Source organism: Rana temporaria, chromosome 5 (assembly GCF_905171775.1).
Source record: "Rana temporaria chromosome 5, aRanTem1.1, whole genome shotgun sequence".
NCBI classification, from domain to species: Eukaryota; Metazoa; Chordata; class Amphibia; order Anura; family Ranidae; genus Rana; species Rana temporaria.
In genome coordinates this window covers 269,432,736-269,458,473 of record NC_053493.1, presented here as the reverse complement: position 1 = coordinate 269,458,473, position 25,738 = coordinate 269,432,736, and the positions used below count along the sequence as shown (strand labels likewise).

General features: G+C 40.5%; 1 protein-coding gene across 5 annotated transcripts in view; it reads left to right on the top strand.

The window, feature by feature from the left end:
- Positions 1-25,738, top strand: part of NFATC1 (nuclear factor of activated T cells 1) — a 271,495-nt gene that overhangs the window by 91,809 nt on the left and 153,948 nt on the right. For all 5 annotated transcript variants that reach the window (XR_005749481.1, XM_040353852.1, XM_040353850.1 and 2 more), the window contains exons 5-6: positions 476-648; positions 8,192-8,332. Coding sequence is in view for 4 of the 5 variants with exons in the window: in XM_040353852.1 (XP_040209786.1) it covers positions 476-648; positions 8,192-8,332 (314 nt within the window). In the remaining variant the exon portion in view is untranslated. The remainder of the gene's footprint in view (positions 1-475; positions 649-8,191; positions 8,333-25,738) is intronic.

Genomic DNA, 25,738 nt, shown 5'->3' with positions numbered 1-25,738 from the left:
CAAGCGGACTCCTCAAAATGTAATAGTACAATTCATTTGAACTTGAACGCCATTGATGTTAATCTTCTGAAGAGTATGGAATATTACATGTAGAAAAGTTTAAGGTACATTTGGCCAGTGTTAAAACCAAGGACAATGTTATGAGGAAACACTTCTGGGAATAAAGTGTAAAGCTGTACCAGGAAGTTAATTGTGAATTATGTTTGGGGTCTCATCACCAACAATCTGTGGCTGTGTCATCCTCTTTCTATACCCAAAGAACTGCTCCTTTATAAAGAGCTCAAGAGATAAAGGCCAGGTCTGGGAGGTCAAGATTATGGATTTTTGTGCAAGAGCTTAGGAAATGTATGGCGCAACATTGAATACCAATCATTTTAAATTGCCAGGAATATACCAATAGGTGCCATGCAGCAGAAGGAAATTTTTAGGTCGTAATCTGGCAAACTGCTAACACTATCAATTTCTTTTTGAACAGTATTGACTGTGCCGGTATACTGAAGCTGCGCAATTCTGACATTGAGTTGCGAAAAGGGGAAACCGACATTGGAAGAAAGAACACTAGAGTGCGTCTGGTGTTCCGAGTTCACATTCCACAACCCAACGGGAGAACGCTGACGCTGCAAGCGGCATCCAATCCAATTGAGTGCTGTGAGTCATTACATCTTCAAAGTATATATTTGCACCATAACAACATATAATATCTATGTATTCAAATTCAATTACACACCAGGAATCTGTTTAGGTTGTTATCTGCAGCTTTGTCCATCATTGACATTTTCTCTTTAACAGTTTATGTTCTAATGCTATAAAATATCCTGCAGAATAAATTGTTGGACACTTCATACCAGTAACTAAGGCTGGCCATAGACGGATTGATTTTCTTTCCTGCAACCACAGGTTGCAGGAAAGAAAATCGCTTGATTCGCCCATCAACACAGAATCCCCGCTGGGAGAACACACTAATTATTGCTAGTGGCTATAATCGCACATATAATTCGGCAGGCTGGTTGTGCCCAAGTTGATCGGTCAATCAACTTGGGTACAGTCAGCCTGCCCATGCATGGTTCGAAACTGGGCTTGTACAGCAGGATTTGAACCATCTATGGCAGGATTTACATACAGTACCTGTGTTTGTTTTGCAGTTTAGAAAATTTGGAGAAGTGGGTCTATAAACCAGGGGTCTCAAACTTGCTCCCCCATATTCCACTATTTCAAACTGGCGGCTCGCCAGCTGTTGCAAAACTACAAATCTCACCATGCCTCTGCCTGTGGGAGTCATGCTTGTAACTGTCAGCCTTGCAATGGGACTTGTAGTTTCGCAACAGCTGGAGGGCTGCCAGTTTGAGACCCCTGCTCTAAAAAGACCTAATTATTAAAATGCCAGGCTCAAGTTGCAGGTGAAACACAAACAAAAAGGAAGAGCTTGCATTAGTTTGAATGATAACTTGACAACTTGATATAGAAATTAATTCAGATTTATGTTTTGACTATTTGGGTTTTAAATAAAGCAGGAAAGCCCTTTTATCATTATAGTGGGCTTATATTCTAAATTATTCATATTTCTTATGGGAAACACAAGGCAACGTTTTTGGTTGTTGTTTTTAAAGGAAATGGTTATCCCTAGATGCATATTTCTCAATATCTGCGTACTACATGGAATTTCTTGTTCGTGAATGGATAGAAGCCAGTATTATTTTATTGGAGCCTCCCTTTCCTTCACATATAGCCCCGTTTGTACATCCTGGTTGTAAGCCATTCAGTCATTGTAATACCTAAATATTTTCCAGGGAAAGCACCATTAGGCACAGGAAATAATCATATATTCTATAGTGAATGCTGGATTTGCCACTGTTACAATAAAAAAAATTGGCAAATGATAGTCTTTATACACGCATAGGCTACAAACAATGCAGTCAGAGATCTGGAATTGTAAAAGCACATTTTGCCGTTTTTTTTTTCTGTTAACCCTAAATTTTTAGGTTTTATTTTTGCCCAGGCTCTGCAAATCTGCCTTTAAGAGCTGTAGTAACACTTATTTCTACAGATGATACATTATACAGTCCTGTTAGGGGACTTACACATTGTCATTATGGGTATTTTGTGCTTTGCAAATTCTTCCTTATGTTTAGTATATGTACTGCATGTATAGAATATGGAAATCATAATCTCTTGATATGGTTTAACTATGACTCCAGTTTTAAGTTGGGGGAAAAAAACATCTTCGGAAAGCATATATACACTGCAGGTATTCTAGAATGCTTCCATACCAAAGTGAGAAGGAGCTGCCTGCCAAATCACATGACTAGTCCCAGTGTTATTATTAGGAACATTTCATGAGCCCAGCGTGCCTCTAGAAGCACAGCACTCTTGCTTGTTTTATCAAAGGTGAGAGTATCATGGTGGTAAATCCAAGGGCATCACAGAGACACCTACAGTTTTACCTTTAGCTCTATCCAGATTTCTGGGAAAATAAATTACAGCAGGCGGGGGAGGTGGGGAGTGGGAGTATCTACAGTGTACTAGTTTAATGGTTGCAGTTGCAGTGAACTAATCTTTGAATTTTTTAAATTGTTGCTGGCTGTAATTTGAAATGAAAACCTAAATTTAATTACATTAAAATGCATATAAATCCTAAAGCCAGCCATAAATGGTTCAAATCTCGGCTGGTTCAGCATGGACTGACTGAGATTTAAAACATTTATGGGCAGTCTGAGGCCCCGTACACACGACCGAGTTTCTCGGCAGAATTCAGCCAGAAACTCGATCGGAGCTGGATTCTGCCGAGAAACTCGGTCGTGTGTACACTTTTCAGCGAGGAAGCCGACGAGGAACTCGTCGGGCCAAATAGAGAACATGTTCTCTATTTCCTCGTTGTTCAATGAGGAAAGTCGGCCCGCCGAGATCCTCGGCGGCTTCAACACTGAACTCGACGAGGAACTCGATGTGTTTGGCACGTCGAGTTCCTCGGACGGGTGTACGGGGCCTAATTGTTCCCAAGTCGATACATCGATTGACTTTGGTATAACCAGCATGTTGGATTTTCAGCCTGAGATTTCTGCAAGCAGCTATAGCCGTAATAATCGATGTATTCTCCCAGCAGTGATGGCTCCCTGCGCCCCCCCGCCAGGAAATCACAATAGTTCTGTGGGAGGGATTCCAGCAATTTTCTTTCCTGTAACCCGTAGTTGCAGGAATGAAAATTGCATTATCTACGGCAATGAACTTCTCTTATTTGCTCCCTTTTGGTCTGTCAAATATACCATTAAGAACGTTTTGTTAAATGTGTTTGAATAGTGCAAACAATGCCTAGTGATCTTGTCAAAAATTCAATGCTGTCCTTTGTCCTCTGCACACTTCCTGTGTTATGATAAGGAGCCTAATTAGCCCTCCCAGTTCTTATCTTGCATATGTAAATACACGTTAACTTACAAAAAGGTTTATTTAGCAGTTTAATATGTTACATTATTTTAAAACAGCACTTGATTTTTATTTAAGTGACCTGTAAACCTAAAATCATCCCTAATATATTAACCAGCTTCATTACAATTTACTACATTTTTGGGATATTGTAAGAAAGCGCTGCAGCATATGATTAACAGTTATCACAAGCAAACAAATCATTTAATAATCATTTTTGGCAGTTTAATTGATACAGTTTTTTTAATATAATCTTTATTTAAGACAAAATCACGTCGCGTTGAACATTGCCATGGATTTAAAAATATGAGGTCTAATGCCGCGCACACACGATCATTTTTCGGCATGTAGAAAAAACAAAGTTTTTCCAACTTTATCATTAAAACAACGTTGCCCACACACCATCGTTTTAAAAAAAATGCTCTAGCAAAGCGCGGTGACGTACAACACGTACGACGGCACTATAAAGGGAAAGTTCCATGTGGATGACGCCACCCTTGGGGCTGCTTTAGCTGATTTTCTGTTGGTAAAAGGCGATTCACGCTTTTCTGTCTGTTACAGCGTGATGAATGTGCTTACTCCATTACGAATGGTAGTTTTACCAGAACAAGCTCTCCCGTCTCATAACTTGCTTCTGAGCATGCGCTTGCTTTTAACGTCGTTTTAGCCCACACACGATCATTTTTTCAACCCGAAAAACAACAGAATTTAAAACATCGTTAAAAAATTCAGCATGTTCGAAAAAAAAAATTTTGTTTTTCAGAACCCGAAAAATGATGTGAAGCCCACACACCATCATTTTAAATGACATTTTTTAAAAACGTTGTTTTTTTTATGCCGAAAAATGATCGAGTGTACATGGCATTAGGGACATGTATAAAATGTGAGCACAAAAATACAACAACGTAACATTAATGCATACCCCATAAGGAGCTAGGAACAGCCCAAAGTGCATATATACTGGCCAAAACATAGATGGATCATGACAGATGAATGAATGAATGACTTGTATAGCGCTACACATGCAAACTGAATCGCCTCTGGTCGCTTTTCCAGCCAGTGTCTGTTAGGCTGGTGCGGTCATTTTACCCCGTAGGATCTCAACACGCTAGGGACACACAGTCATACACACAGATATACATATATATACTGGGCCAATTTTGCACAAGATCCAATTTACCTACCAGCATGTCTTTGGAGGCCCAAAAGCCAATCCCAGACTATCAAAGACAGTTAGAATGCAAGGCTGACAAAACAGCGGCTCGTCTGGCTCAGATGTTGGGATAGGGAGGAATATGTAGCCTCCATCTAATCCCCCCAACCGGTCTCCATTATGAGGGCCACACAGAAGCATATATTGTGAGAGGTGACCTTCACCTACAGTAGCAAAACATTAGGTCACTATGTCAGTCTAATGCACTTTACAATAACATATAAAACCGGACATCAAAAGAAAAAAAGACATTATTAACACCCAAAGAAATAAGAAAAGAAAAGCAGGTACATACCTAGGCTCTCACTATTAGCACAATCACTCACACCAATGACCGCCATTTCGCAGTAATATAAGTGGCAGCCAAAAGAGAAAGGGGGGGGGAATAGGAGATGGAGCCCTGGTTCGCTGTTGCTGGGGTTGGATGCACTGTCTAAGGGAGGGTTCCGCCAGTTCCAGCAATAACAAAACTAAAAGCACTTGTCCTGGGTTGGAACTGTGATCTAGCCACACTGCCCAAATGCTTGTGAAGCGTTTGCGTGTGCCCTTGCAAGTTGCTATCCAGTCCTCCGCATTGCTGATCTCATTCACCTTACATATCCACTCCGTCCGGCTAGGAATATAGGTGCATTTCCAATAAATTAAAGCAATCACTTAGCTGCATTTAAACGGTGAGGCAAAACGCTTCTTCTTTAATACTGGCTAATCGGTAAAGGAGGGATACAGAAGAGAAAGTGAACCTGGGATAGAGGAATATCTAAGCCAAGGATGTCCTTTATCTGGGCTTTAATGTCTAGCCAAAATGGTTCTGTCACAGGGCATTCCCACCACAGATGCAATAATGTACCGCAATGGCCACAGCCTCTCTAGCATAGGTCAGAAGTAGAGGGGTATATTTCCACGACAGGTCAGCGGGCACACGGTACCAGCATGATAGAATCTTATCATTTGTCTCTTGCTTTTTGGAGTCTAATAAACTAGAATGTGTAAGCTGGTACAGGTGGGTCAGCCAAGCCGTGGAAAACTTAAGCTTGGCATTAGAAGTAGCGGAACCCACTGATTTTGCTGATTTTGCCCAGCCAACTCTCATCCGAATTCCAAAATAATTCAATCAGCGAAAAATAGAACATGTTCTATATCTAAACTCCGGTGGAATTTATCAGAATTTCCGATGAAGAAACTCAGATGGGGCTACACACGATCGGAATATCCGATGGAAAAAGTCAGTCTGAATTTTTCCATCGGAAATTCCGATCGTGTGTACAAGGCATTACTCTATCCAAAAGGAAAAAATGTTTGCCTGTAGTTCTACTTTAATTATGCTTCAAGTAAACCTTTCTTGCCCCGATTTGTAGTAAGCTAGCTGCAAAATATGTGCCAGATCATGCCTATAGCTGCAATGAAATCCTGTTTAAAGCTCTGCTTGAGCCCTTAGAAAATTCTGTGTAAATATCAACTTTTTTCAAAGATTGTATTTGCATTGGCTTGGCTATGTTATAACACCTTTCCCCATGTGGCACTGTACAGGGAGCGTACTGTGTAGGGAAGACATGACTACACTCCCCATATCTCAAAATTAGGTACTCTTTGGCCTCGTACACATGACCGAGGAACTCGGCGGGCGAAACACATCGTTTTCCTCGTCGAGTTCTTGTTAGGCTTGTCGAGGAACTCGACGAGCCAATTTTCTCCATTCCTGTCGAGGAAAAAAAGAACATGCTCTCTTTTTGGCCCGTCGAGTTCCTCGACAGTTTCCTCAATGAAAAATATACACACGACCGGTTTCCTCGGCAAATAACCTCCCCCACCAAGTTTCTTGATGGATTTTGCCGAGGAAAACGGTGGTGTGTACGAGGCCTTTGGCTCTGAAAAGCTTTCTTCTGCATCTAGATGCAAGATCGGACACCTTTTAATGGTATAAACTTTGTTAAAGCTAGTTAAAGACATTAGATGTCAGATCGGCATGCAAATGTAATCGTATCACTAAAAATGTATATTTGTTTTCATTGCTATATTTATTTGTTCAGGATGTTTAGCCTGGAGTGCATGTTCTAGGGAAGTCCAGTAAGAAAGTAGCCAGACACCCCAATCTCAAAGAAAACAATCCTCCAGCTAAATCCAGTCTGAACATTCATCTGTTCTTCTGGTAATAATAAATTGGTAGTCTCTCTGATGCCTATTGATATGCTATATATCACCAATTTAGTCATTGATTAATTATCTAATATGTAACGGTTTACTCAATGCGTAGTAGATAGTTATTAGTATTAATGTGGAACTCAAAGGTCATGAGATCTCCTGATTGCAATGCCATGCTTTACTTACACCTCCAATGTAGAAATTCAGCTACAAAGTTCTGTCTGTGGCACACATAGACACCTATGAGGCCAAAACTAATTCTGTCTGGTTGCTGAGTCACTCAAAGAGGGCAGTTATTATATGCAGTTAAAACATTTACCTAGTTGGCTTCTATGAATTACAATACATTTGATTATCTTTGTATTTACAATACATTAGTTATCGTAATCTTTACTTCACTTTATAATAATAGAACTCTACTATACACCTAGTTTGTTATCACCAAGCTTATTTAGTAGCACAGTGCATATAATGCCTTGTACACACGATCGGAATTCCGTCTGACTTTTTTCATCGGATATTCTGACCGTGTGTGTGCCCCATTAGAGTTTTTCCTTCTATCGAAAATTCTGTTTGTCTGTATGGAACTCCGACAGAGAAAAAAACACGCATGCTCAGAATCAAGTTGATGCATGCTCGGAAGCATTTTGCTTCACCGTTTAAATGCAGCTAATCATTGAACTTTATTTTTCTCGGCTCGTCGTGGTGTTGTACGCCACCACGTTCTTGACGGTCGGAATTTGGCGTGACAGTGTGTATGCAAGACAGCTTGAACGGAATTCCTTCGGAAAAATCTGTCGGAGTTTATCCCGACGGAAATTCCGATCGTGTGTATGGGGCATAACAGGGAAAAGGTGCATCATTTAATACTGAAGGCAACCATTCACATTCAAGTATACTGTTTCCAGATAAAATTATGTCTGAATATTTGCTATTGTTAAAATATTTTTCTTGATTTACTCGATAAGGGTTATTGGGCCATGCACATTATCTATGCCTTTTGCACTACCTTGTTAAATAAGCAGACATTTTTCCATATGTTTGTGCTACATGCATGCAGTTTTGAACTAAGCCTTCCTATCATCATTGAGAACCTGGTGGGGCTTGGCAATGTTTTCTATGAGAATTATGAGCCTGGTACATAAAATGGATTCTTTACATTGCTATATGCCTGTTTCCCGATAGTGATAGCTTACAAAAACGACAAGCCGGCTAGTAACTGACCACAGGCTTGTCAGGCTACAAACTGCCAGCCTCAAATAACATGCATTGTGCACCCCATTCTGTAAGCATATCTATTGCATTGTGTCACCACTTCCCGAGCACTTGTGTATAATCTATATTAAGGATATTTCTATATTTACACAGGGCATTTGAAAAGCTGTTGAGTGATGCTTGTATTATATTTCACTTTCTTTGTAGCCCAGCGGTCTGCTCAGGAATTGCCTTTGGTAGAAAAGCAAAGTATTGACAGCTTCCCAGTGATTGGAGGGAAGAAAATGGTTGTGAGTGGCCACAACTTCCATCAAGATTCCAAAGTCATTTTTGTTGAAAAAGCTCCAGGTATGTCCATTTTAGTATATTTTGCAGGCAATATAATGTCCTATAATTTCCTTTTCAGTATATCTTGCTAATGAATGCATACTTGTCACTTGTTCACATATAGAGCCTCAAACATATAATGTACATAGAGATACATTAGATAGTACTGATGGCAGAAGGCACCCCATGCTCCAAGACAACGTTTCTCAACTTTTTTCAGTCAAGGCACCCTTTAAGCACTTCTCGACCAAGCCTATTTTCGACACTTGTTGTTTATAAGTTAAAATTTGGATTTTTTGCTAGAAAAATACTTAGAACCCCCAACAATTATATAATTTCTTTTAGCAAAGACTCTGGAGAATAAAATGGCGGTCATTGCAATATTTTATGTCACGCGGTATTTGTGCTACAATGTTTCAAGCGCATTTAAAAAAAAAAATACACTTCACTGTATTTAAAAAAACAAAACCATAAAGTTATCCCAATTTTTTTGAATGTTGTGAAAGATGGTGTTACGCTTAGGAAATAGATAATTAACATGTTACGGTTTAAAATTATGCACAGTCCTGGAGTGGCGACAAACTACTGTACTTAAAAATCTCCATAGGTGACAATCATTTTTTTTTTTTTTTTAACGGTTACCAGTTTAGAGTTACAGAGTAGGTCTTTTTCTAGAATTATTGCTCTCGCTCTGACAGTTGCAGCGATACCTCACATGTGTGATTTGAACATTGTTTATATTTGCGGGCGCGACTTTAGTATGTGTTTTATTTAGTGTACGGGGACGGGGGCGCTTTAAAAATAATGTTTTTCCCTCCTTATTTATTTTATTTTCTATTTTTACACGGTCTCTATAAGAAAAAAAATCTGATCACTTTTATTGCTGTCACAAGGAATGTAAACATCCCTTGTGACAGTAATAGGCGGTGACAGGGACTCTTTATGGAGGGATTTGGGGTCTTAAAGACCCCAAATCCCTCTTTTGCACTTAAAAGTATTCAAAACACCAAAATCTGTGTTTTGGAATATTCAGCTGAGTAAACTGAAAGTGACGATGTGGCGTCGCCTCTGGGTTATTACATCAGAGACCCGATCGAAGCTGATTGCGGCTCTTTTCGGGTCTACGGCCAACCAGCGGGCGTGCTGGCTGGTCGTTTGGGTATCCCAGTGGGATACATCTTCTCCCGCTCATTATGATAACAGGCGAGCGGCTGCTGAGCCGCATAAGTTGTTATCGTCAGAAAGCTGACCGTCGGCTCTATAAAACGGTACCAGAGCCGCAGCCACAGGCTTCACCCCATTCCAACCACTTCCTCAAAACATGTTTTGCATGAATTGGTAAAATTATGCACTTAGGGCACCCCATTCTAAAATAAATAGTTTTACATAATGCAGCAGTATCTACACACATTGTATACCCCAGCATTAGAGGTGGTTTATTTTTGCAGAGCATGTACACCTTTGCACGCTGGGACCGACAAGTATTCTAGCATTTTTCTACTCCATCAGCTTCTCTCTCTCATGACCCCAGTGCTGATGGAGAAGGGCAGGGAAAGGACAAAACAAAGCATTTTTATTGAAAAATCCCATAAAACCTTAGCAACATGTCAGATTTGTGAATCACTTATTGATACTATTGATACCTATTGATACTGACCTCATGATAATATAACGCCTGAGCCTCTTCTGATATGTTTTAAGACATACAGATATTTTACTACCCTCAATGAGACATATGTGACTGGCCTAAGGACAAGATTTAAATAGTTCTTAACTGATGCGTTTGTATTTCATACTGGATATAGAGAGATTGCTTCCACTGCTAACCCTCTTGCAGCTTCTGAAGTCTTGTGTCTTGATCAGAACCTATTTATTTTAGGTACTTATATAGCACTGTCAATATACGCAGCGCTTTACGTATATATTGTACAGTTACATCAGTCCTTGCCCTCAAGGAGCTTACAATCTAATGTTCCTAACTCACATTCATACATACACAAACTAGGGCCAATTTAGACAGGAACCAATTAACCTACCAGCATGTCTTTGGCGTGTGGGAGGAAACTGGAGTACCCGGAGGAAACCCACACTCATGATTTTGTGTGGCGGATTTTCACATGATTCCATGTGTTGCGTATATGGGCTGTCCTATGCGCCAAATTTTGGCACCAAACAAGACAGGATTTTACACACACATTATGCTACAATTCTCCTGCGTTTTGTCACATGACAATTGCAGTAAAATCGCACCGTGTTTGGGTGCCATTCAGGACATGTAAGTGTTGAAGCAACACCTGATAAGGATGCCCAGCATTCAGGTGAAGCAGAGGACATTGAAGTCTTCTGCAGTTGTGTGCAGGCACTGCTGGGTTGCTACACTTTATACCTATCAGCAACATTAAGTATTCCTAAAGTGACAGAGGCTATTTAAAGCTGATTTCAAGCCATGGTTACAAATCTATTCCAATTTCCAACAGGCCCCATGCATTCTATATGTCAACAGTTATTTCTCCTAAAAGGAGCTAATGGTAACTAACAGGCTTCTCGCTCCTGTCATTACTCATGCTTTATGCATATTACTGGGTAGGTTTAAAACAAGTACACTTCACTGTAATTAACACCTATCACCAATATTGGGGAATGTTGTTGCATCAGCCACTTAGTCCTTGAAAGGGATGAGTTTAATGTTTAACTGCTAGATAGTGACTTGAATATGAAAAACAGCACCAGTCGCTAAATTGATGAACAAAGAATAGAGGGAATATAGGTGGGGCAGTAAAGGTATGGCAGGCAATGGAGTGTACAATGCCTACTTTTCTTTTGTAGCTGGAGTTCATTTGTAAAACAAATTATGTTTTGTAATCTAAAAAGCTGAAGTACAGATTTGAAATCTTTGTAACTGAGAAATGGACTGTGGCAGACCAGAGTAATTTGGTAATAGGGCTTACCTGAAATGTCGATGCATTCTTGTGAAAAGAAGGGTGGCCAGCTGTATCATCAGGGTAATGTTGACACCCATATTTAAATGTGCATATGAGTGAGTGAAGTCACAAATGGGAAGGGGTATTAGCTTATGAGTTTTCTCTTATTGACATACGATGTAGATCCCACGCTTTGAGATCTTTAACACTTTGTTTGGGACATACAGTGTTTGTATCTAGTTTACTACTGAAAATGAGATCTGCTAGCACAGTGCAGAGAGGGTTGAACCTTAAAGTGGTTGTTAGGCCACTCTAACCTGTATACACCACCAGCACTGCCTCCTATTGTAGTATCCCCCTCTGTGTGTGAATTATAAAAAAGAAATGCCGCAAATACCTAATTTTATAGCTGAGATTGCGATCACATGACTGGCCAGCTTTCTCCTTTTCTCCTCTGAGAGATGCAGATTCCTCTGCTGATGTATGGCGGCAAGGAGGAGAGCGCTGGTCATGTGATCTCAAACTCTGCTTTTAAATGAGGTATTTACAGCATTTATATTTATAAATAATTCACAGAGAGGGACACTGCAATAGGAGGCAGTGCTGATGGTGTGTACAGGTTAGTGTTAGGAGAGCAGCAGGAGGGGGAGGGGTAGCTCACACGCAGACAGAGAGGGGAGGGGGAAGGAAGGACACAGGAGCAGAGAGGAGAGCAGACAGGCTGATGATGACAGAGACACCTAAACTGACCAGCAGCCATGATACACCGTGGTTAGTTTACAGAGGTGTGGGGAGAAACTGGCAGGATCAATATTGCACCATTTTTGGTGTTAGTGGGAGATATAGTGAACCATCATTGGTATCAGTGGAGGGAATGATGCCATATTGTTGGTGTCAGTTTGAGAAATGGGGCCCCATTGTTTGTGTCAATGGGAGAAATAGCGACTCGTTGTTGTTACCACCAGGAAATATGCCCCATTGTTGGTGTCAGTGGAATGCGAGCAAAGAGCCACATCTGGCCCCAAGGCTGCAGTTTGGAGACCACTACAAAAAAAAAAAAAAAAAAAGCATTGCACCCAATTGACCCGTGATCATCATCCATGATGTTCTAGGGTACTTCTTTTTCTTAGTGGTTGCTCAGGTCTTGGGGGTTTACAAGGATTCTATTTCGCTGAGGCCATGAGGCAAGATGGTGTTAAGCTGGTAAATTCAAAAGGTTTCTATGTAGCATAGTCTGGTGAATCTATTATAGTTTGTGGAGTGGGGGATTTGTTTGATAATTGAACCTGTTACTAGACCCGGGTTTCTTTCATGGTAGGTGGAAAAATGGCGGAAGATGCTGTAATCGGTAAAACCCTTTCTGATTTTGAATCTGGGTTTGTTAAACTTTTGACAACATTTTTGATTCACGTTTCCGACATAGCAAAGCCAAAAGGGACAAGTGAGAAGATAACAAATTGGGGAGAGCAGTTATGGTGGGTCCTTGTGTCAAGGCTTCATATGCACAAATACACCATTGCCAATTTCAGTCTGCTTCCATTAGGTTTTCATTTACTTAGCTTTGCTGTTGCTTGCCTTTTTCTTTCTGCTTTACAAGTGCTCGGTTTTTCTGCACAATGCCTTGCACATAAGAAAAAGCTAACTTATAATGATAGGCATGTTTGTGTTTCAGCTAGACATTGTTAGCATTTATTAAGCTGCAGAACCTTCTTTGAAACTGTTCTGAATTTTATTCATAGAAAATGTACTACAGAATATCAACTTTGCTTCTTTTGTTTATTTAGATTACTTAGGTTATTCTGTTTTTTATTTTTAAGTGGCTGTTTAATAGACAGACCTTATTGAATATACATTGCATAAATTTTATCTCAGGTTGAACTTTTCAAATTGTTTTGAACAGTGTGCCTCAATTAAGTGTATTGTGAAAACATATATTGCAAATAATTATAATGTTTTATAATTAGGAGTACCTACTATGGAATGGGATTCTATTCAGCCCACTCAACAGGCATTCAATTCCAAAAGAAAGGAACTGAAGAGAGGGCTTCCTTGGTCTGGTCTTTTAAAACAATGCCCTTTTTCAAATACCCTGGACTTGACCTGTAATGCCAATTAATGTTAGACAAAAAAATGCTTGCATATCCAATGGCGATACATCATTCTACAGTAATTCTTATTTTAATTGTATTTTGTGTGCAGCCACTTAAATGCAATTGAAATAAAAATATATAATAATAGTAATTTTAGTTAATTAGCCAGCTGCAGTATCTCCGACAGCAGGGTGTTTTCTTGTTACCTTCAAGAGTAAAAACAACAGAGGCTGGTACCTGACACCCTGCATATAGCGGCTGGGGGTGCTGCTTTTCATCTGAAGACTAAGGGGATTTGTTCTTTGAAAATTAAAATTAACATAAAAGTTAATAACATTCCTAGTGGGCTTCAGCTAATAGAATTAGAGGAGGTTAGTCATTATTATAAACACCTTAGTAAAATCAAGCAAAATAATGAATGCTTCCTTAGAAAATGAAATAATCATAGTAGGCAGACTCAGAGGTTTGTTGCATGCTATTTTGCTGTTGTATATAAAAAAGAATCAACATTTTAATGGGTAATTATAATCTGTAGTGGCAAATTTAAAAGCCTAACAGTAGGGGTGTAATTAGTCAAAAGGAGGCAGTAGAGAGGGCAGTGAAAGAGGTCAGTGGCTTCCATTGTTAACCAGTTCTATCCCAAAGGTGTTACATGCAGTTGACTGGCAAGCATTGGCAACATCCTGTTGATTGGGAACTCAAAGACTGCAATTGCAGAAACTCTAGAGGTTTGAGTCTGTTTGCAGAGCATAGAAACACAAAGAACCTTATGATATAAAAAGCATGTGGCATAAAGAGAAGAGATGTTGAGTAACCTATTGCAGCCGATCAGAAATTAGCTTTTATTATTCTGATCGCATTGAACAATACAATGAAATATTTGATTGGCTGTTCCCAATACCTGATTGGCTGCTTTGCAGACTATATTGCTTTTTGTAGTGTGTTGTGCAGTGAGCACAAGTAGACTTGTGGTTTGTTCACACAGCCACCCGAAACTCTGTCTCCCGTGTCAAACTGGGTAAGAGGTAAGAAGGGGATAGAGGGTAGCGTAAGACATCATTGTTTTCTATGTAAAACATACAGCAAAAACGCATCCTGCCATGTTTTCTCTCTTACTTTCTGATGTCTGTTTCATGCAGGCTCTTTGTGCAATTGATATGTATTTGCATGAAATATAACAATTCTCTGTCATACTCTCTCTTGATGCTTCAACTATCTCTCACAATTTTTTTCCCCCTTAGAAAAATATGATGGTACAGGGCAGTGAACTAACTGATGATGTGGACATAACCTTATTTAGCAGTGTACAAATCAGTAATAGTGTGTGATTTACAGTACACTCCATAGCAAAAGTTCAGATTTCAGTTTATTGAAATGAAAAAAGGGGTAGATGAATTCTATTAGGTTGATGTATGTTACTCTGTATTATTTTTTTGCCAATGCAGTAAGCTTTTTAGTATTGTAGGAGTAATGGTCAAAAGCTGATTTTTTTTATTTATTTTTTTCATTTATTAGGACTTATGTTTTAAAAAAATACCTAGAAAGCTTAAGGAAAGTGAAATCATATTGGCTCCTTTTGAGCTGCATTGCCTTTGTCCTATTTCACACAAACGATTCTCATTTCCTTTTTGTAGAACAGTTCTGTTCATGCATTGTATGAAGCCACATGTATAAGACATGTATTCATGTATTTTGGGGACCCTACATTTTCAAAATATCCAAATTTGGCAATTGTCAGGCCTGCAACTGAAAATAAGACTATTACTTTAAGGCTAGTAGTAAAAACAGTCGGTTGTGGCCCGTATGCCTTCACTGTGTAGTGTATTTACATCCTGTTAGACTACTACATACACATACCTTTATTACCAGGAGAAGAGAGATATAGACAAATATTTACTTAACCAAGTGCAATTTAAGTAACCTTGTAGTTAGGAAGTATGGATGCTACATATGACACCAGCTCCCTATCTTGCTAATCAGTAGCTTTAATATTTTTGAAGTTATTTATATAAAGCTAGTATACACTTTAGGATTTCTGATTTTCCTGGTCTGCATTGTTGCGCCAGCCCCATTTACACCTGAACAGTGGTGGCCTGTAATGCAGGGGAACTGCCTCCTATCCATGCATCCGGTCCCCTCAAGCACATGTGGGGCGCCGGGCGCATGGTTTTACTTGTCTCCTTTTTCTTTAGAAGCACGTGATTAGAGCCAGAGACTCCAATAGGCTTCAAAAAAGGGTGAGCATTGTGCCCCGAGCCCACCCAGTTGTGTGACAATAGTGAATGAATATTTCCTATTGTCACACGGATTTTCCTCCCAGCCAATCAGGAAGCGGATCATTAGAACCTTTTCCCTATTAGCCGAAAGGAGAAGCGATCTTATTGGCCTAGGAGGAGGAGGGAGGAGACGCACGGCCGCCGAGATGCCGAGGAGAAGACCCACCACCAGCCGCCACTGCACCTGAGCATTTTAATGTTTGAAGCTCAAAGCTGTAAAGCAGGGATCCTCAAACTACGGCCCTCCAACTGTTGCGGAACTACACATCCCATGAGGCATTGTAAAACTCTGAGGCCTCGTACACACGACCGAGTTCCTCGGCAAAAACCAGCAAGAAACTTGCTGGGAGATATTTTTTTCCCGAGGAAATCGGTCGTGTGTACACTTTCGTCGAGGAAACTGTCGAGAAACTCGACGAGCCAAAAAGAGAGCATGTTCTCTATTTCCTTGACGGGAATGGAGAAAATTGGCTTGTCGAGTTCCTTGACGGCTTCACAAGGAACTCGACGAGCAAAACAATGTGTTTCGCCCGTCGAGTTTCTCAGTCGTGTGTACGAGGCCTCACATTCACAGACATGACTAGGAATGATGGGAATTGTAGTTCCTGAACAACTGGAGGGCTGTAGTTTGAAGACCCATGGTGTATAGCACTCAACATGCCAAATCCCATGCTTTTAAATTGTCCATGTTCACATTTGAGCCTTCAAGTTCTGGTGTACAAAAGCACACATAAAAGCCCCAAAATCACATACATAGGCTACGCTCAAGTGTGAATGGGGGCTTAAAGTATTGAAGCCACAGAGAGACAGAAAGCTAGCATTAGGAAAAGGACAACAATGATAGTCATATTTCTATCAGGACATGTTTCCTTTACCAACTACATTACTGTTATCCTTTCCCCTGTTTTTTGGTCAGTGGTGATTGAGTTCCATATTTTGAAGTTTTTGCAACCAATATGAACCTTAAAAATATAAATCGCTGACAATGGTCAGAGTGGATGGCAAAATGTACTCATGAGAGTCGTATCCATATTTGCATAAAATGAACATATACAACCACGATAATTTATTATTTGCCTTTTCATCGTGTTCTCTGTCTTTTACATAACTGATATGAATACATAAGTAATTCTTCAAATGTCACTAAAGCAACAATGAAACATCTGCAGATGCCGCCTTTCTCTTTATCCCTCACACATCATATTTCAACAATAGATTTTATTGTTTTGATAATGAAGTTCTGTGCCTGGGCATTAAGACCGAGTGGTTACCCGTATTACTTGTATGTTGTAATATAGCTAAAGTTTGTAAGTTAGAAATCTTTACTAGCTGGAGGAGAAAGGTATTGGCAGTGATGGTGCACTGTTACACCTTGACTTAGCTGCAGGTCTGACATTAATCCATGTCTCTCGTAAGACAAACTCTCAGCTGTTGTACCCTCCAGAGGCAGAGCATTATCCTGCTCCTTCAATAGGGAGTCTCTGTTCTAACAATGACTCACTCCAAGGGAATCCCAAATGAACAATCATGTCAGTGCTTGAACTTGGAGGCAAGAGTTCTGCCTTCTCACATTAACCCTGTGCGTCCTTGTCAGCTGTGTTATGACTAGGAAGACTAAGTGTATATTTCCGGAGCGACTTTATTAGCCTCTAGTTATAAAGTACCGATTTATTCAGAGACTATGTAATGTATTCTACCCAGATGACTCATATTATTCTGAGGAATAGTAGCAGTGCTATGACAGTGATAGTTTTTTTCTTTTAACTTACAAGTTAAGATAAACTAATGCAAAATTCTAAACATCACTTTTTCCTAATATTTGCATTGTAGTATTTTCTCAAAATGGAATCTCATTGCATTCAACAGAATTGGTTGTTAAAGTTAACAATTTGCCATTTATTTATAAAAGGCCAAATCTAATAATGGTGAGTATGGTGTCTATAGACAGACACAGCCCAGCTCAGGATTAAGCCCACACATCTGACTCCACAGCAAGCGGTTTGCTATGGGGGAAGACAAGAAGATTGGACGGTGGCCTTTTTTTTTTTTTTTGCACAGAGCAGGTACCGTATTTATCGGAGTATACGTGCACTTTTCCCCTTAAAATAAGGGGAAAATCGTGGGTGCGCGATATACGCCGATACCCGCTTCCCTTGCTCAGTTTGAAAGCCTCTGCTGACATATACCGAGCGTAGTACACTCGGGTACATTCGGCCAGGCTCGGCTTCGCTCGTGGTCACGCTCTGTGACGTTTATGCGTGAGAAGCCGAGCGTGGTCGAGCGTGCCCGAGTGTACTGCGCTCGTATTATGTCGGCGGAGGCGTTCAAACTGAATGCGGGAAGCGGGGATTCGACTCTGAGACAGCGCGGGAGAAGCCGGGAGGACACCACCGAGGCCGCAGACTGACGCCGGACCGGACAAGGCCGCCGATGGACGCCGGGCAAGACACCAGAACTGTAAGTAATAAAATGATTTTTTTTACAGGAATTTTGGGTCTACAGTAGGGGTGCGCGCTATACGCCGGAGCGCGCAATACCCCAATAAATACGGTAAGTATGACATGTTTGTTGTTTAACCGCTTCCCGGCTGACCTATAGGAAATGGGCAGTTACTTTTTTTACACTACAGTATGTAATGTTAAACACTGAAAATAATTAGTTTTCTGCATCAATGCAGTTTCCAACTTCAACTATATGTATCTAAAGTAAATCATGTCCTTTTTACTGTACAAAATGCCTCTGTTAAAATATTGTTATAATACCTGAATCTTTAAATCATACTTCATGTGTCACACACATATTTTTTACACTTATGCACATCTTTCCTAAGCCGTCATGCAGAGGACCTGGAACCTTCTCTACTTCATCTACCTTCATATATACAGGCTTTACTTGTAGGGGACAATTATCCCAATGAACCCCGCTTAACAGTCCTATCTATGTTACTGGGGTCATACAAACAAATTAAGAAGAGCTTAATTCGCCATTTGCTGACGGATGCATGTTCAGTTATTGCCAGAGTGTGGCGTCAACCTGTGGTCCCCTCTCTAGAGGATTGGGCCTGTAAAATGGACAGGATCGAACATATTGAAAGGATGTTAGCGTGGGATGCCAATAAGAGTGAGGCCCACACTATTACGTGGACCGATTTAGTTACACTTCCGGTTCTCTGCTGATTTTTACTCTTTTATAGTGGATATAGCTCCTAACGCTTCCCCAGGGCCCTCTCATGAGTAGCGTGATATCCCTTCTCCCCATTTTCCCTTTTTTTCTCATTCCCAGCCTCCCCTCTCACTACCACCCCTTTTTTTTCTCTCCTTATTTTTCCTCCTCCCGTACCTTTATAATATTATAGTGATCTTACCTGTAGATTCACCACACTTTTAGGCCATATGTTCTGAGCCTTGTTTTTTTTTCGTTTTCTACACCACTGTTTATAGTGGTCTACTGATTACTTGATTTATTTCACTTATTTCTACGTTCATTAAGGATATCTGCCGGACTATGCATATGTGATACATGTTCCTTTAGTGTCCTTCCGATCCTAATGTAGACTTGTACACTCAATGGACATATGTTATTCCTGGCCTATGTTTAGTCGATATGTTTTACAAATGATTGAAACTCAATAAAACAGATTCAACATATATACAGGCTTTAGACAAATGACACCTGAGTGGGAAACGTGCCTTTCCAGGTGGATGTCGTATGACGTCCTCCTCAGAATGTGCCACAGGTTGCGCTGTGAAACGATCTGTCACCCTGCTGTGTCCAGGGGGCGTGTTTTGGCCACAGCAGATCACATGACAATTGTACACAATGGATGGCTTCCATTCATACCATGTACTATTGTGTTGCTCACTGTGATCTATCACAGTGATCACATGGTAGAGACAGAGCCAATCGCAGCTAATCACAAGACACATTGAATGAATCGATTTCAGTCAGTAAAAATAATTTGTTTATAATGGTCATATTCACTGCTACAAGCGATCATAATACGCAAAAAAATAATAAATAGATCACCTCCCTAAAGCAGTACAGTGTGTGTATGTGTATATATATATATATATATATATATATATATATATATATATAATTTTTTCATAGATATGTATCATAGTTTGTGGACTCTAACTTTCCTACTGAATAATATACACTGACTGTTAATCCCTGTACACACGATCGGTTTGTCCGATGAAAACAGAGGGCTAGATTCAGGTAGCTGCGCCCCTTCTTACGGCGGCGCAGCGTATCATATTTATGCTGCGCCGCCGTAAGTTTGAGATGCAAGTGCTGTATTCACAAAGCACTTGCCTCCTAACTTACGGCGGCGTAGCGTAAATGGGGCCGGCATAAGCGCGCGTCATTCAAATGATGTTAAGGGGGGCGTGTTTTATTTAAATTAGGTTGACCCCGCGTATTTTACGTTTTTTACGAACGGCGCATGCGCCGTTCGTGAAAAAATCCCAATGCGCATGCTCGAAATTCCGAGGCAAATCGGCATTGCTTTCGACGTGAACGTAAATTACGTCCAGCCCTATTCGCGAATGACTTACGCAAACGACGTAATAAATTCAAATTTCGAAGCGGGAACGACGTCCATACTTAACATTGGCTGCGCCGCCTAATAGCAGGAGCAACGTTACGCCGAAAAAGCCATACGCAAAGGACGTAAAAACGAGGTCATTTGCATATTCTACGCCGAAAACAACGGAAGCGCCCCTAGCGGCCAACGTAATATTGCACACAATTATATGGCATCGCATTCAAGTTACGTCGGCGGAGGAAGCCTATTTTTTAGACGTATCTGCCTTGGAGAATCGACGTAACGATACGCCGACGCAGATTTGAAATTACGGCGGCGTATCTGGATCTAGCCCAGAGTGTTTTCATCAGACAAACCGATCGTGTGTGAGTCCCATCGGTTTGTTTTCCATCGGTGAAAAAAAATAGAACATGTTTTACATTTTTCCAATGGATAAAAAAACGATAGAAAAAAACGATCGTCTGTGTGGAAGTCCATCGGTCAAAAATCCATGCAGAATCAAGTTGACGCATGCGGAAACATTGAACTTCATTTTTCTCAGCACATCGTAGTGTTTTACGTCACCGTGTTTTGGTACGGTCGGATTTTTGACTGATGGTGTGTAGGCAAGACTGATGAAAGTCAGCTTCATCGGATATCCGACGAAAAAATCCATCGGATTAGATTCCATCAGATATCCGATCGTGTGTACGAGGCTTAAGGGTTATTTTTTCCAAAGAAATTTAACAGAATATGTTGGTTTAAATTTATGAAGAAAGATTACTTATTTGCAAAATTTTATAAGATACTGGAAGAAAAATGCCTTTAAAAAACTTGTATCTGTTATTGAGAAAACAAATTCGGTTTTATCATATCTTATGCCCATTACGCTGGCCGGAAACAGTGTTTTAAATGGGCTGTGGCGCATGAAGCCAGTAGGCTCCAGACGCGGAAGTGTCTGACTGCACTATGACTGGTTATACGGTGCTGATGTCATCGAGAGCTGCACCTACCAGCTTCTGATTTTTAGTAGATGACTGCAGGCTTTTAGTGGCATCTCAGGCCCCATACACACGAGAGAATTTATCCGCGGATACGGTCCAGCGGACCGTTTCCACGGATAAATCCTCTCAAAGATTTCCGCAGATTTCTATGCGATGGAGTGTACACACCATCGCATTGAAATCCGCGCGGAAATCCTCTGGCGATGACGTGTCGCGCCGTCGCCGCGATTATGACGCGGCGACGGGCGCGACGCTGTCATATAAGGAATTCCACGCATGCGTCAAATCATTACGACGCGTGCGGGGAATCCCTTTGGACGGATGGATCCGGTGAGTCTGTACAGACGAGCGGATCCATCCGTTGGAATGGATTCCAGCAGATGGATTTGTTGTGCATGTCAGCAAATATCCGATCTGCTGGAATCCATCCCAGAGGAGATTTCTCCGCGGAAACAGATCCGCTGGCGTGTACACACCATAGGATCTATCCGCAGAAACCCATTTGCTGGGATTTATCTGCGGATGGATTCTATGGTGTGTATGGGGCCTCAGTCACGGTACTGGGCACGCTGAGCACGTCCCAGAACATGACAGCAACACATATGTGTGTGTGTCGGCTGAGAATTAAAGCCCACAAAACAAGCTACTGCAAAATTGCTGTTGTAAAGGGGAAATACATTCTGGTCTGGTTCCTGGGGCCCAGAAGCTTTGTACAGTTTTGGGTGGGATAAAGCCTACAATCCAAGGTCCATGTTTCACCTGATAGTCTAACCTTATTAATTAGATGTGCATAGGCCTTTAAATATGTGAAACAAACACAAGAGGGGTGCCTCCATCTAGGTGTACTAATTTTATAAAAAGACCAAAAGACAAAAAAATGCACTCACTAGTTAAAAGTTGATCAAGACTTGTCATAAACCCATATATACCTCCATAGGGTCACCGTGAGGCACCAAACAGCCCCTTTCTTGGCTGGGTGATAGTGACTGGAAGTGGAGGGGCATGACTACATTTTGCAGGGCAACAGGACCACCCCTTAATCAAACCATAGACTCTATGCAGCTGCAGCCATCTTGCTACACCCGGACGCCGCTGTTGCCTATTTTTTAGCCAAGCCCGACAGCTGTACTTCCATCAAGAACTCTGCTTCAGCCAGCTGCTTGCCTGGGTAGGATTGGGTTACAATGCTCTGCGCCCTGAGCCCACCCTTTTTTGAAGTTTAAAAAAAACACATCCCTGCCATCGGAATCCATGTGCATGGATAGGGCGGTGATGCCCGTGCACCCCTAATGGATGGGCAGCCGCTGAATTGGGGGCTTACCTACCTTCCCTTTCTATATTCTGTGCTATAGACACAAAAAAAACAGAAGCTGTTTGGTAGTTTTAGGCAACATAGACAGTTCTATGTTACAAGGCCATATTTATTTATAGTAGTTTTAGTTTCAATCATAGTAGAAGAAGTTTTCCTGATTTATACATCTATGCAAGAGATGTATTTTTTTGCATCCTCATCGGTTTATCTTTCTTAGATTAACACTAGGCAACACTTCTGAGGTTGCAGTCATTGTATAAACAGTAAATAGCTTGGAAAATACAATAGAACAAAATACTAATTGGAAAGAATTTACAAACGTTAGGACATTTTTGTCAGCATTTAATACATTTAAGATGCCCATTGTTTTTCCGTGGTGATTATCCAAAAGAAATACACATCAGAGGAGTAAAGCTTCACAGAAGTAGTGGTAATTTGACAGCCAGATAAACACAGAGGGGATGGTATTTGAGTTGTAGAGAACTCTAAGTATATTGAGCAACTCCATATTTTGATTTTCCATTACTTGCTTCCTATTCCTGTATAGAAAAGCCTCCCTCCTATATATTTTAGTTTCACTCCTTGTTTAATGTTTACAGTTTGCCTAACTGAGGAATATACACATGTATTGCATTACACATGTCTGGAACGCAGTCTGCTAAATATTTTGGTACAAAAAGAGAACCGTTTAAATGTTTTATAGACGTTGCCTTTGCTGTGTAAGAGATCCGCAAAGTGCTCAAGTGATTTAACCTGGAATAGAATTCCAGAATTTTAAAAAGCAATTGTCCATTTATTTATCACTTTGTTTGCCTTAAATAGTCTATATTGCCCTGTAGCTATACCAATCAGACTCATCTTTCATTCTCCAACTGACATTTTCCAGTGCAGGCTTGGACAAGATTGATCACAGTACGTGCAACACAAACTAAGTCTATGGCATCTCACACAACATCATTGATGAGCTTAAGTTTGTATTTGATAGGCAAGGTATTCTTCAGGCAAGATGCCTAAATGTAGCAGAGAATTAGGTGATTTTTCCCATTGGGAATTTCAGCTAGTTCACATTAGTCCTAGATACCCTTGATTCAGGAGCTAAGTGGAGAGGATGAATTAGACTGTAACACTTATTTTCAAGAACTAATATAACACAGATATTAATCAATATCTAGTGCTTCTTCTCAATTAACTACATGCACCTATCTCAGATACAAGTGTTATACCACGTACACACGATCGGTTTTCCCATCGGAAAAAGTCAGATGAGAGCTTTTGGTCGGGAATCCTGATGGGAAAACTGTCAGAGAAAGATAGAGAGCAGGTTCTCTATTTTCCCGATGGAAAAAATTCCTAATGGAAAAACTGTTCGGCTGTATGGAATTCCGATGGGGAAAAAAACATGCATGCTCAGAAACTATTTGATGCATGCTTGGATGCATTGAACTTCTTTTTAATGCCTCGTCGTAGTGTTGTACATCCCCACGTTCTTAACGCTCGAAAGTTCAAAGAACTTTTGTGTGACCGTGTGTATTCAAGACAAGCTTGAGTGGAATTCCGTCAGAAAAAACATCCAATATTTTTCCGACGGTAAATACAGTCGTGTGTACGGGGCATTACACTTGCTTAGCCAGTAATAGAGAGAGTATTATACTTCAAATACTACAGATGTTCCAACCCTAAAGAGGATGTACACCCTGATTAGGTTCACACACTTCCTGTTAAAAGATGACAACAATCCCTGTTCCTGTCTCCTGCTGTGTTCCAGAGTTGTTATACTTCCACATAGACTTCTGGTGGGTGCCTTGCAGTCCTTAGTTGTAGATTTGCTACTGTACTTTGATTTTTAGAACTAACCATAAAAACCTATGTTGTGTGCATCTCATTATCTTCTTAATAATACTGTCAAGATATAAAAATACAAAGGGGCAGATCCACAAAGAAATTACGCCGGCGTATCTCTTGATACGCCTCGTAATTTCAAATTTTGCGCGTTGTATCTTTGTTTTGTATCCACAAAACAAGATACAACGGCATCTCGGCTAGATCCGACAGGCGTACGTCTTCGTACGCCGTCGGATCTAAGCTGCAATTTTTCGGCGGCCGCTAGGTGGCGTTTCCGTCAAATTCTGCTTCGAGTATGCAAATTAGCTATTTACGGCGATCCATGAACGTACGTCTGGCCGGCGCATTGTTTTTACGTCGTTTGCGTTCGGCTTTTTCCGGTGTATGTTAAGTATGGCCGTCGTTCCCGTGTCCAATTTTGAATTTTTTACGTCGTTTGCGTAAGTCGTACGTCACCGTCGTAAGCATTGGCTGGTTCCGGTTTAATTTCGAGCATGCGCACTGGGATACCCCCACGGACGGCGCATGCGCAGTTAAAAAAAAACGTTGTTTACGTCGGGTCACGACGTATTTACATAAAACACGCCCCCATTACATCCATATGAATTCCGCGCCCTTACGCCACCAGAGATACACTACGCCGCTGTAACTTACCGCGCAAATTCTTTGAGGATTCGAAATAAAATAAATAAGTTATGGCGGCGTAGTGTATCTTAGATACGCTGCGCCCGGCGCAAAGGTATGTGGATCTGCCCCAAAGTGTGTCACTGCACAGCAATTACTACCTTCCCTAATATAAAGTAATCTAGCACAAATACTAACAAATTCAAATGTGCAGCTTTTAAGAAATTATTATTAACAAATGCAAATTCTACTTCTGCTAGTAAAATGAATAAACCCATTTAATATACTCAGAAGTGAAAAACAATAATAATGGACGTTAAAAATATGCGTAACAAACGTTAAAAGAAAAAACAATAAATCTTAAAGTCCAGTGTACTTCTTATGTGAATTCAACATCTTTCAATAGTGAATGCACCTTTTTCAAGCACACCGCATTCAACCATGCTCTCCTATTTATATGTTTATGAAGTTATAGACCTAAATAAGCCTGATGGAATATCTCAAACACGATGCACCATACACTTGCAAACTCTATCCTGTGCAGAAATCCAAGATGACAGCTCTCTTTAGTTCAGAAGACTCTTACCATATTGCAAATGTACTTACAAAAGTGACAAGGTATTACTTTTTCACTAAATATATTGTAGACTGTCACAGGCATTCACTATTGAAGTTTGTTGGACCCATATATGAAGTGCACTGGACTTTGCGATTTTTTTTTTTCTTTCATGTTTGTCACACATTTTTGATGTGTATTATTATAGTTTTTCTCTTGTGTATATTATTACGTGGGTTTATTTATTTCACTAGCAGAAATAGAACGCAAGTTG